The sequence below is a fragment of the Balearica regulorum genome, chromosome 11 (assembly GCF_011004875.1).
Source record: "Balearica regulorum gibbericeps isolate bBalReg1 chromosome 11, bBalReg1.pri, whole genome shotgun sequence".
Classification (NCBI taxonomy): Eukaryota; Metazoa; Chordata; class Aves; order Gruiformes; family Gruidae; genus Balearica; species Balearica regulorum.
This window is the reverse complement of record NC_046194.1, coordinates 617,609-630,875: the sequence shown is the minus strand read 5'-3', so window position 1 is coordinate 630,875 and position 13,267 is coordinate 617,609. Positions and strand designations below refer to the sequence as shown.

General features: G+C 55.7%; 1 protein-coding gene and 1 long non-coding RNA gene across 3 annotated transcripts in view; one reads left to right on the top strand and one right to left on the bottom strand.

Moving 5' to 3' along the window:
* The window catches only part of AR (androgen receptor), a 61,323-nt gene extending 51,113 nt beyond the window's left edge, over positions 1-10,210 (bottom strand). Inside the window, exon 1 of one of the 2 annotated variants that reach the window (XM_075762977.1) lies at positions 8,585-10,210. In XM_075762977.1, coding sequence (XP_075619092.1) covers positions 8,585-9,579 — 995 coding nt within the window. In that variant the 5' untranslated portion in view covers positions 9,580-10,210. The remainder of the gene's footprint in view (positions 1-8,584) is intronic. The other variant, XM_075762976.1, reaches the window with a different exon arrangement.
* On the top strand, positions 7,819-13,018 carry LOC142603300 (uncharacterized). The gene is made up of 2 exons (XR_012837192.1): positions 7,819-8,365; positions 11,824-13,018. It is a non-coding gene; the product is annotated as an uncharacterized LOC142603300 (long non-coding RNA).
* Positions 13,019-13,267: the final 249 nt, after the last annotated feature.

The window sequence follows — 13,267 nt, the reverse complement described above, 5'->3', positions numbered from 1 at the left end:
GGCAGGACTCTGAGCGGGTTACCGGGCCCTCTCGGTCCGTGCTGCTGCGCCTGCTTCCCGCGCAGAAGACTTGCAGCGGCCAGAGAGGATCTTCCAGGTGTTCCCTGCTGGTACCTGTGCGGGAGGAGGAGAAGATCCAGCTGAAGCAAAGACTCACAGAAGACACTGCTGGCTGTCTTCCACCGCCACAGCCGCGCCTGCCGCCGTGCTGGTCTGGGCAGAACGCGGCGAGGTCCACTCCATGGCTGCCGCTTGCCCCGGCAGCCACGGGAAGTTGCAATACCCCGGTTTAGTTTGCAATCCAGCAGCTGTGAAAACAAGAGGAGAACAGGGGGCAGAGACACGATGGCATGCCTGCACTGGCCGGGTATTAAGAGATGACAAGCTGGTATCTGCCTCTTAATTGTGTACCGGGCATAAACGCTCCACTAAAAAGGGAGACAGGACATCTGCCTCTGGTGCATGCTGTCTCCCGGCTCTCGAGGGAAAAAAGAGCTGGAAAGGATCTGGTACCCACGCAGAAAGCTTTGCCGCTGCTGCATTCTATGAACGTGGTGTAGAAATGGGTTCATCCAAGGCGAGAGGAGATCATTTCTGGTAAATGGCCACATCTTACCTAACAGTAAGAACAAAGACAGGCGCCCATGCCCCCTGCGCCACGTCACCAATTCGATGTGGTGTCAAAGAGCAGCCTCTCCCCAGCTGACACGAGCCAGTTCGTCCGTCCAAGATGATTTTGCAGCATTCGCCTTGTCTCGGTTTCTGGTGCAGATGTCCCTTTTGGCAGAAAACAGTCTTCAAAATAAGAACATTCACTTTAAATTGCAAAAAAAAAAAAAATTTACATAAACTGAACAAGAGGAGGAAACTACCATGTCTCATAAGCCCTTCGGGCAGCTAGGTTCATCTGAAGCTTCTTGCTTAGCATTGCCCTCTGGCTTACAATGCCGTGCTGGGTTTTTTTCCACCTGCAAATGCGCTCAAGACTGCCAACACCCTGAAAATGCACCAGGGGAATGCAGGGGGGATAGAGCGAAAGGGGCAAAGCTGAGACCTCTCCGGGCACGTAGATCATCTTGCAACACACCAAACAGTAAAATCCTCCTCTAACAACTCACGCGGCAGCCCCACCTGGGAGCATCTCATTGGGAAAGATGCTGAATGTCTGTGCAAGGGGGAATTTCATTTTTTCTATATATTTCCAATGTTTAACTTTCTGAGTCATACAACCGCTGCACAGAGCTTTGAGATCTACCAGAGCAGCCCAGAGAACAAATGGTTTTTACTAGAAGTAGTATAAAGTCTCCCACAGAATAGTTTTCTTTCAGTGAATGCTCATTTGATAAATTTAAAATGTTCCACCGGATGATAAAATAATACGATTTTTTTCTTTTATATTTAACTTTGTAATTTTAGCCTACAATCACAAGTGGAAAGTATCCATTCCAAACTAAACAGCCTACTGAAGCATCCCAGTGGACAGCCACCAGCGAGCGTGCCAAGTACGGACTGAAAGCCAATTAGAATAACAATGGCCGATACAGAAATGGCAAATTAGGACAGCCATTTTAAATTCAGAAATTTATAAAATATGAATGAAGCTCAGTGCTGAGACAAAAATGTAATTAATATGAATGACAGAAAAATACAAAGACCTGAACTACTGCTCTCTACTACAAATTATTTTTAACTCTGTGAAACGAAACTGCTTTTGTCACACCAAAACAGAACATTCCCATACGACCGAAAAAATTTCCAATATTTTAGGAAATTTTGGAATCTCTTCCTGCAGAAAATGGCAACGTTTCCAGATTTCCTCCCAGTTCCGGAGCACACGCGTGAGAGACATCCCTTCCCACCACGCACAGACGCCGACTTCCGATCAGCTCCGGCTCTCGCCGTCCTTTTTCCTTGAGCCGCCCACCTGAAATTTGCTCGGGAAGTACCGCATGCCTTTGTCTTGCTTTCGCCTGAGAGATGCAACCGGAAGGTGCCACCCCGGCCCGGGCACAGGGCGAACTGTTGTCTCCCGCCCGGAGCCAAGCGTGGCCTTGGAGGGTCCTCGGAGGGAGGCGAGGGGGGGGCTGCGCGCGGTCCGGAGGGGCTGCCGGGGCGGCCGATGGCATCCAGCATTCACCGCCTCGCTACAGTGTTTCTGCTCTCATTCTTGCCGGACGGTCCCACACCTTCCCGGCTCTGCAGAGAGGGGCCAGCGGCAGAGACTTCCAGGAATCGCCCGCTCCAGGCTGCAGGGACGCGCTGGCGGCAGCGGCGCGCTCCCGACACGAGCACCCGCCAACCCGCCGCGGGCGCCGGGCTCCTCGGCACGACACGGCCCCTGCCCCGTGCCGATACCTTCTACGCCGCGATGCCCACAGGTGTCTTCGGCAGCGCGGTGACAGATCATCACCGAGCGTGGCCGCGCTGCCAGGGGCCCGCCAGCAGCACCGACCTCCCGCTCCCACGTGTGGCCGCAGCGCCAGGGGAGACGTGTCCCGAGAGAGGGTGTGATCCTGCACCGGGGCTGATGTCCGTCCCCGCGGCGCTGATCCTGCACCAGAGCCGATGTCCGTCCCGAGAACGAAACACGTGCGCAAAGGCGCAGCTGAGCACCGGAGCAGTTTTCTTTCAGATACGGCAATATGGAAAGCCCTAGGTTCCTATGCGGGCCACAAAACACGGTTTATCTCTCATGCACAATCAGTACTTTGAAATATATTGCCCTTTTGACCTCAGAAAAAGCACCAAATCACTACCAATTTTTAACTAGCTCTCTTTGGCTGGAATTAAGTTCTCCTAACAGGAAAACCAACGGGTGATACGATAGACTGACTGCAGGAAGTAATGCGGAGCACAGCTAGCATCTGCCTAACAAATAAACACCAGTGAATACTGCAGACGGCAGAAAAAATGTAAAAGCTGTACAAGTAGGAGAATAGCTGTCACGAGCAAATCCTTTACTGCTTCCTGCCCAGGAATGCAGGACAAGCACACAAAATGCCTGTACAACTCAAACCCATCGACACTCTTACAGCTCTTTATGCATTATTTCTTTGGTGATTTTTTCTGAATTCAGCCACTGTTCTCTATGCCAAGTGTCTTGCAGAGCTCATCCTGTCATTGCAACCAGCACCTAAGAGAAACTGGTGGGGGGAAATAATCACTGTTGATATCAAGCCTAAGACTTTGGAACCAGTTTCCAGAGGGTGTAAGAGCTCAGAAATTCAAGGCATGGGGAGAAGAGGATGGGGCAAAGTCTGCCCTTGAACAGCTTTATAACGAACGGGTGGAAAAGCAAAGAGATGGTTTGTGTCGTGAGAGCGGATGGGCAGGTCCCACGCAAACACACGGTGTGTCTGCCCTCCATAGCCCCTGCCGTAACAAGGTGACACATCTCCCCTTCCCAATGGCACAGGGAGAGCTGGAGAGAGGGAGAGTCCACACGAGAGGGAAGGACAGAAGAGGAGGGAGGGGGAAAAAAGAGGGAGACCATTTTATGATACTTGGTATATGCTACGGAAACACTAGGAACGCCCCAGAACCAAAATCAGTTGAGTGGAAGGAGCAAGTTGGAAAAGGAGGAACACTGGAAACAGTTGGTTTTCCTTCATTCATCGCCGCAGCCATAAATGCCAGTTTAATGGCAAAGGAAAGGGCCGTGCCAGCCCCTCGGGCAGAGCTTCCACCACTTCCAGCGCTGCGTGAGGGTTGAGAGTACCAACGCTTTTTTAATTCCCATGGGCTCAGCCAGCGTGATAACACAAGGGCCATAATCCTTCCAGTCTGGAACGTTTTTTGGGTGGTTCTGGGCATCTTCAAAAGAAAACGGCCAGTCTGTCCGCGTGTTACGCCATCGGGACCCAGGCGCCCAGCGTCAAGTCAAAGAGCCCGTCTCTAGAAAGGGCGACTCGCTGCGCTCACACCACTGTGTGCAGAGTCGAGGTAACTAGCTGTGGAAAAGGATAATCTCGTGGGAAAGACTCAATAAATCAGCACCCTCGAAATGAAATGAAAACAAGTCAACCAGCTAAGCATGGAAGAAAATCAATGAGCTTTGGCTTGCATGCCGGAGTTCTTCAGATAGCAGCGCTCAGGAGCAAGAAAAAGGAACCACAAGTGCCGTGCTCCCGGTACAGCCGTGGGGAAGCCGGCGGTGCCCATCTCAGCCACTCTCCCCGGTCACGAGGGGTTCGCTGCACCCGCTGCTATTCTGCAAGAACAAGGCTTGAGCAGAACTTTTCACATCCCGGCTACTCCAGTTACCCAGCCACAGAGTATCACTTGTTTCACAACTTTTAACTCAAGCCATGACAGATGAGCGTCTTGTCATAGCCTGATAGCGTGCCAATTCACAGTTAAAGGAGTCTTGAGTTCTCTAGACCAGACACGGCGCTGGTGCAGGACTGGCGTTGTCTTCTGTGTCTAAAACTGCCAGGAGGGACAAGAACTGAAAGGTGATGAGGAAGAGTTCTTTTTTATGCTTTCTCTTCTCCTTTATCAGGAACCATCAAAAAGTTTTAGCACACTGATGACTTTCCCAGCCACTCGAGGTTCGCTGTCCATGGATCCGTACCAGCAGCTGCAGACCATGAGTACGTATCACGAAGCTGGCCAGAGGGACAGGCTTTCGGAAACAGCATTCTTCCATGCACGGCTTGTCTTCAAAAGAAATTTTAACATAATATCGCCATTCGCCTGAGCAGAAAGGTCATCCTGACAACAGCAGGCGGGAGGGTCACCCCCTTCCCGTGGGTTTTTGAGCCCCACCAGTGCAGAGCTGAGGGTCAGGACCCCAGACCTCTCCTGGGGACAGGGATGCCAAAGCAGCGCCCAGGCGGGCGCGGGACGGACCAGGCGGCTGGGCACCGGCTGGGAGCGAGGGCAGCGCCGAGAACGGCCTCCTGCCTCGGCTGTCTGTTACTACACTAACCTGCCCCCGTCTTTTTATCAGACTCTTATCTCCTTCAGCAGGTAGAAATTACTACAGGTGTTATCTTTAAGCAGTATCACAATTACATAGCTGGCCACAAAAAGGATTATATAGCCATTATGCCAGGTGATGCGTAAACACATGGCACTCGCCCAGGCTGATTACAACCGAACTGAAGAAAGGAATCTGCAGGTAGGTGTAACCAGCAAACACAGGGACACCAAACAGGTAACAGTAGGAACAGCAAGCGCCACTTAAAAAAAGCCTGAAACTACGTGGACAGCTAGATTTTTCTGAGCCAAGTACCCCTTAAATTCGTTTATCAATCACCTTTGTTTCCACTGCTTCAGTCATAGCGCCTTCTTTGATTCCACTATAATTTAAACCAAATAGGCCTACGCCACTTAACTGCCACTGTGTTTTGATCTCACAACTCGGTTTGACGCCGTAACTTTAGATTTATTCTATCTGTGCTGCGTCTCGCTCTTAAAACAGGTTATTTAGTCACCTCGAAGACTGCTGGTAATAATTATGCAATAACCAGCGCGCAAAGATAAACAGCTATGAGCCCACAGAGTAACAAAAGCTTGGATTAATTTGCTAATTATACATAAGCATTACTGGCACAATCAGGTGCACTATATCAAAAGCTGTAAATTAAATTAAATTGTGTTAATGCCTTGTTTTCTCTGCAACGTTTCGGTGCCTCTAAACCCAGACAAATCCCGCCCTGCGCACGCAAAGGGGCAGGCAGCAGTTACGGATCTGCACCCGCGCCGCTCCGAGCACCCGTCCCACCCCGCACCCCCCTGCGCGCTGCGCCTGGAGACCACCAACCCCGACCCGAGAGGGCGAGGGTGGCTCCTGCCGAGGGGGCACCTGAGTTCGGTCCTGTCAGACCCGCTGGCTTCCAAGGCATCGCCCTGCAGCTGACAGCATTTGTTTTATGAGCTGTGCATGCTGTATCCCGGACCGAGGTGGAAGCCAGCACCCGATTTTCCATTAACGATCCCTCCAGCAATCCGGCTCCCCTCTCTCACGGCTTTACAAGTAGAAACTCTCCCACTAGGAGCCCCGAAACCCAAACTGATACTAGTTTACATAAAGGGAAAATGTAAACAACTCCCCCAAAATATTAAGAAACTGTTCTTGCTTTTGGGCCATGTCTGAAGGGGAGAGGGTGTCTCTAACTTCTGAAACACCGACCTACCCCCGACCCAGCCTGCGCCAGAGCAGAGCTGGGGTTTTGCAGAGAGGTTCACCTCGCAGGGAAGAGATGGGATCCCGCTAGCACAAAGCAGGACCGTTCAAAACGTGCAAAGAACTAGGAGCAACACACCTTAAAATGCTCTTTATTATTCTTCAGAGAAGATGGGGCTGCGCCTGCAGCTGCCACTGCCAGCACTGCGGGGATCTGAAGCGCAGATCTCCTCAGCCGGGGACGCTGCAGTGAGCCCACAGAAGGGCTCTCCGCCACTCCCAAGGAAAATGCTGAGGCTGCATTTCCGAGAGCGTAAAGCTCTCCGTGCGGTGCCACGTAGGGCAGGAACTTACACCTACCACTAGAAGCTAGCAGGGGAGTACAGGTCCAAAGCAGACCATCCTTCGGTGAGGGAACTTTACTACGAAGCGTTTTAGCTCCCATGACCTTCTCTCCGCACGAGCGCTGCTGAGCTGGGACGCGACCCGCTGCCATCGGCTCCGGCTGCAGCGGAGGCTGCTCATTGCACTGGCACTGTTGCATATCCAGCAGAAAATTAAAAGCCAGAGCAATGGATGGGTAGCACACCGTAAAGTTAGTGGAGACTTTGTAAGGATGAAATATAAACCTGGCAGCAATTAACCCGTACGGCTTTAGCCAGATCACAAAGGAGCATTCCACTTTCTTTACAGCATTTTAAAATCGCATCCGAACACACAGAGGGGTATGAATACTGTCTGTCCATTGCTCGCTCGCAGCAGCCAGGTAACGCTGTACGAGCCACAGAGTTCAAAGGACAAGATAATGGTATTTTAGAAGGTCCCTGTGCTGGCCTTGATGCCACTGCCTCCTGCAGAAGTCTGCCGGCGGGAGCCCAGGCCCCTCGGAGCCGCTGTGCCGGGGGAAGAGGGAACACGGATGCAGCACGCTGAACAGAGCTGCAAGGAAGATGAAGATACAGCATTTCCTACAGGAATAAGGGAGGACATCACTTGTCTCAAAAGCAAGACTCGGGCAAAACTTACCTGCTGCCCAGGTCCAGCCTGCTGACCACCACGTAAGCCCAAACTTGTTCTTACCGCGACATGCCCTATCTGTGAGGGATTCTATTGCACAGGCTTTGCAAGCAAATAAACCATCGCCAGGCTGAGCCTTCTGCTGTCAAAAACCTGCATCATCCGTTGACGGTGTTTGGACAGTTAAACTTTTCCAACTTCATTCACCCCTGCTCACTCTGCACTGATTTCAGCAGAGATTTACGCAGACGTCAGAGGAACGTACACAGGGTACACACAACTCCTGCCACCACACGACACTCACAGCTGGACTCATTTTGACCTTTCCTTACTTTTATCCCAGTTTTTTTGCGAAGCCCTCAACGTCTTCATAAAATCCCCAAGTAAATTGTTGTGTGGATGATAATTACTGCACTGCCCAAATAAAGCTGTGAGCGTTTTAAAGCAGCAAACCAAGCACAGAAGCAGGAGTGTGATGCATTTGCCCTGTGCTAATTTAACGGGAAAATCTAGCTGTTCCTTTCAGTCTTTGCTCCCAGCACACAGACTGCCACAGGGGAGCACGTGGAGATGAAACTCCAATGATGCAAACCCCGGCTGAGGCCGTAACAACCACTTGTGGCTGGGGCTACCTCTGACCAGCAGAAAAATCCTTTTGCAGTCACGTTCTCACTCCCGTTTCTCTCGGCTGCAGCGATTCTCACGCAATAATGCGTTTTGCCACGATGAAAGGTGATGATGCAATATGCCTGCTGGTTTAGATTGTGCATACCTAATTTACAGAGACCGTTAATCTCCTTTTTTGAGGAAAAATCACTTCTCATCGAATCCTTCTTTCAAGCACATAAACCCTTCCTCCTCTGCCGTACTCCTAAATACTCTTCTATCTCTACTTTAAAACGCATCTTCTATCTGTACTTAAATCAGAGCTTCAAAGCACACGCAGTATTCCTCTGCCTCTCCGTTCAGCAGTTTCAGCCTGTTCTGCACAGCGCATTCCCCATTCGTCTTGCTCACGGCGGAGCAAGGTGCAGGGAGAATTTTAACTCCATCTCAAGATCCGTCTGCGCTTGAAGCGCAGTGTCCCGACTCCCGCACGCTTACAGCAGCCGAGAGAAGGGGGATAACGGACCCTAACGAAATGAGGTGACTGCAATCAACCTTAACGGCGGAGAATACCGGGAGTTCAGCGCAGTATTTCTGGCACGGTCTTGGCCAGTAAGTCACAAGTGACAGCATTTCGGTGAAAGGGAAGGCTCCGACAGCGCAGCGATGAATCAAGGCGGGGGCAGCCAGGACGGAGGCGGCCGGGACCCCCGGCGTCTGCCGGGGCAGCTGCGGGAGGCGGCGGGGCGGCCGGGGGTGCGGGGTCCCGGCGGGATGCGGGGTGCCGGCGGGATGCGGGGTGCGGGGTGCCGGCGGGACGCGGATACTCACCGGACATCGCCGTAGGCGCCGGCGTAGCCCTCGGCCCAGGGCCCCAGATCGCTCTTGATGCAGGCGGCGGGGGCGGCGAAGGGCGCCCGGCCGGCCGGGTACCAGGCGTCGGCGGGGAAGTCGGCGGTGTCGGCGGCCGGCCCGCGCCCGCAGCCGAAGGGCCCGGCGGGCGGCTCGGCGCAGGGCCCGTAGAGCTGCCCCTCCTCGGCGAGGAAGGCGGGCCAGGGGGGCGCGGGGCCCGGCGGGGCCATCTCGGCGCCGTAGCGGCACGGGCCGTCCCAGCCGCCGCCCGCCGCCGGCCCCGGCGGGCTCTCCAGCTTGATGCGGGCGGGCGGCAGCGCCAGGCTGAAGCCCGGGGGCGGCCGCGCCGCGGGGCCCGGCGAGCCCCGGTAGAGCCCCGGCCCGGGGAGGGGCGCGTCGACGGCCAGCGCGGCCTCGGCGCCCGCGAAGGCGGCCGGGGCGGGCGGCGGCTCCGGCGGGTCCCCGCCGGCGGGGCGCGGGGCGCGGGGCGGCCCGGCGGGCAGCGCGAACATGCAGTCCTCGCGGGGCAGCGGCTCGCCCGGCGCCTCCAGCGCCTCCAGGGCCAGGCCCATGGAGGCGGACACGGCCCTGCAGAGCTGCTTGGCGCTGTCGCCCAGCGGGTCCTCCTTGGGCGCCGGCTCGGCCTCGGGCGGCGGCAGCAGCGGCAGCCCGCCCGCCTCGCAGAGCAGCTCCCTCAGCTCGCCGGCGCAGGGGAAGGGCGAGCCCATGGCGGGGCCGCCCGCCGGCAGCGCCTTCGCGGCGCCGCGGGGCTCCTGGGGCGGCAGGCAGGCGGGCGAGCCCGGCGGCGGCCGGGGGCTCGGCGGGCACGCCGGCGGCTGCTGGCCGGCGCCCGGCTCGTCCCGCGGCGTCTGGAAAACCTCGCAGACGCTCTGGAAGAAGGTCTGAAAAGCCCCGCGGAAGGTCCTGCCTCCCGCCCGCGGGTAGACGCGGCCGACCCCCAGCTGCACCTCCATGCCCGCCGAGCGCGGGGCAGCGAAAATGGCAACGGCGGCCGAGGCGGGGGCGGAGAGCCCCGGCAGGCGTCCCCCGGCCGCCCGCCCGCCGGGCCGGCTAGCAGCGGCGCTGCCCCGCGGCGTCCATCCCCGGCGGAGCGGCGGCGCGGGGCGGGGAGCGGCGGGCGGGATGCTCGGTGCGCGCAACAGGCAGGAAAAGTTGGAGCCGAGGCAACGGGCAGGTGCGGCCGCCGCGGGCAGCTGCCTGCGGTCCGTGTGAGCGGCGGCGCGGGGAGCGCGGGCGGCAGGCTGCGGGGGAAGGAGGTGCGGCGGGGGAGACCGCCCCGCGCCGCCGGCGCGGTCCAGGGGCTCTGCAATGATTAATCCGGTAACCCGCCCGCGGAGGCAAGCGGCGTCCGCCCCTGCCCTCGGCTCGGCTCCCCCTTCCGCGGCGGCCGGGCTGGGCGGCGGGGGCGGCGAACGGAGCCCCGCGGGGCCGCAGCAGCGCCGCCGCCGGCTTTCGCCGCAATTTCTGGGCTCGGTGCCTCACCGGCGCCGGCCCCCACGGGCGGAGAGGGACGGGACGGGGCCGCCCGGCCCGGCCCGCCTGGGGACAGCGCCCGCCACCGCGGCCTCTGGGCGAGCGCCCGGCCCGCCTCCCCGCGCCCCGGCCGGGCGGAGCGGAGCGGAGCGGGGGCGGGGGCGGGGCGGGGCGGCGGCTGCCCCGGTTCCCCGCCGGCCGGGGCGCGGGGAGGGGGCAGGCTGCGGCCCCGGCTGCCGGGCGAGCGCGGTCGTGCGGCCCCGGCGGGCGCCGGCCCGGGCCGGCTCTGCTCGCTCTCCCCGCTCCCCGGGCCGCACAGCCGGGCGGAATTCAGCAGCAAAACCCGCTGCTTTTCCTTGTGCGCTGACGCGGTCGGTGCTCAACAGCTTCCTCCGGCTGGGCCTGGCGAAGGGGTCCGTCTAACTCGGCACCCGCGCACCTCGCACCGCCCCCGGGGGCCCCGGCCGCCCTCTCCTCGCCGAGGGGGAGCGTTGCCCCCCCCCCGTCCTCTGCTGCGCCTCCCGCGCTGATCCCCGCTGGCCGGCAGCGAGAAGCGGCAGGTCCGCGCATCGTGCGCGTACGCACCCCCGCTCTGGTCACACGCAAGGTTGAAAAAGACCTAGCTAGCAGACATCGTTAGTGTAGGACCTGCCATAAACAAGACTTGAGCTCCCCTTACTGGTCCTGCAATAACAGTCTTAAAGCAACTTCCAGTAGGCACCACTCCCAGGCAACCTGGTACTGGAGTCATAGTCGTTCAAAGGGGGAATAGTAAGAATTTGTTGCAAATGGAGAAGTGGAGCCACTCAGGAAAACGAAGCATCACGTCCAGTCTTTTAAAAGCATTTTTACAAGCCATAGAAGATAAAAATAAAAAAAGTAAGTACAGCCAAGCATAATTTGGCAGTGTCCTCCATACTGCCTGAGTGGCCAGAGAACCCAACCTCCCGTCCGCAAAGTCGCTGGGGAAGCAGAGGGTCGGTGCGCAAGGTGAGGACGGCATCGCTCGCCTGGACCTCGCCGTTGGCCGGTACCGGTGGGGCAGGAAGGCGGCGGGCAGGGGCTGCCGCCCCCCGGGACGGTGCCGAGCCCAGGGCTGTGCCAAGCTCCTGCTGGCCGTGCGTGAGGGAGACCATCTGCGGAGAAACCTTGTAGGCTTTTACATGGATGAAACACCAAGTTGGCTTTTAATGACAAGCACGGCTAAAACCTGAAAAGGTAAAAAGAGAGGGAGGCACTGTAAAACACGTGCAGAATGCCTTCTTAAAGACTCGTAGGTCTCAGCGGTTCCCCTTGCATCCCTGGAGATGGGCCCGGCCGAGGCTGGGTGCAAGGTCCCCCTCTGCGTGCGGCCCAGAAGCCCCAGCCTGGTGATTCGGGCACAGCCCGGCCCTGCAGCAACAGCGAGCTGCGACCCCAGGAGTGGGGAAAGGGAGCACGACAAGGGAGGATCGGAGAGGTGCTCCGGAGGGATGCAAAGAAACCCATGGGGACAAGGAGGACGTTTGTGTGGCCAAGTGTTAACCACGTTACAAATTGCTCTTCACCTACCCGTGTGGGGAAAAGCCGGCGCGCAGGATGCCTTTTCATGGGGCAGGCTCGTGAGAGAAGTGTCTCCTGCAGAAATAAGGTTGTGTGCACCGCTTTTCAAAAAGCTGGTGTAAAGCCTTAATTAGATTCTCTGAAAGTTCAAAGAACCTTTTTTTTTTTTTTTTTGGACACAGATGAGTGTTTGAACTCACTTCCTGCCAGCTACGCAGCAATAACGACGGCCTAGCTTCACTGCAAAGCTGCTCTGCGCTTCTGAAACCATGGCAAAAACCTGGAGGCACAAACCAGGATTCACAACTGAATCGTGTTGTGGTATCCCCTGTCCCAGAAAATCAGCTGTTGCCACAAATCCATGCAGATACCTGCCCAGTGTACGTGCGTCCCAGTGCTCTGTCAGCCTCCGCCGTTGCCAAGCCTCTGGAGTGGAATATACAGGCTCTGGGAAGCGTCACAGGGAGCATTCTTATAATTAGCATCGAGAAATGTATTGAAAAAAGCTGAGGATGGGAGATGCAGTGTAATACCCTTTGAGAAACGGCTGGCTTTGCCTTTTAAACGCAAAGTGGGTTATTCACACGTGCGATTCGGACAAGCCCCGGAAGAACTTACTTTGACACCACCATTCCAAGGAACAAATGTCCTAAGTTCGTACACGCTGAAGACGGCACGAGCTGTGAAGACCTCGGTACAAGTCAGAATTTTGTGTTCGACCAGCCTTTTCTGTCTGGGATGGGATCTGTCTGGGCCTCCGCATGTGTCTCCTGGCTCTGTCTCTCAGGCTGGTGTTTGTCCTGCTGCTCTCCGTCTCTCCTGTCTTTGCAACATCTGCGGGGACGTGGATTTTCCCACACTCTGAAGTTTGCTGCCAGGGTTTGGGAGATGCTAATCACAACAGATGCACATAAAGAGAGACTGCAAAATGGTTTATGTTCTTCTCAGTTTACAGAGCCAACGCTTTAGTTTTGATGGATGGTCTTTGTGGTTAAGATGTATTATTTTAGAAGCAATTTTGTGATTAGATCTTTACATAAATTTGAAGAAGCTGGTAATTTTTCTTTTCTTTTTCTTTCTTTTTTTTTTTATTATACATTCCCCGAAAAGACATCTTGCATCTTTCCCTGGTATTCACGTATTTCTTTGAAAAATTATTAAATGTTAACAGATTTTGTGGATGCGTATGTGTCGTGGATTTGCCCCAGCCGGCAACTAAGCACAGTATGTGTATGGCTCCATGTGCTATATTTTAAAGGCTTCATGTATTCTAGTTTTTATACTTGGTTGACGAAGAAAAATCAGTACTGCTAATGCAGAGAGTGTTTTAGTTGCAGTTACTATCTTACAAATATTAAAATGTAACTTTAACCTTTAGTGTTTCAAAGTTCTTTTACTGGTTTCATTAAAGCTGAGTTAAATCCTTTCCATAAAATCACTTTCTACAGTTCAGAAGTCAACCGCAATCTCAGCTTAGATCTGACATTCAGAGAGCTACATTTCAACACAGTAAAATCGGCATCGTTTATGGAAAGACCAGGCAAAACCTACACAAATGTATATTTTTCCGTGTGCGAGGTAAGCTGTAGTTTTGACTATCAAATTAGTGAAAAACGAGCAGCAGTA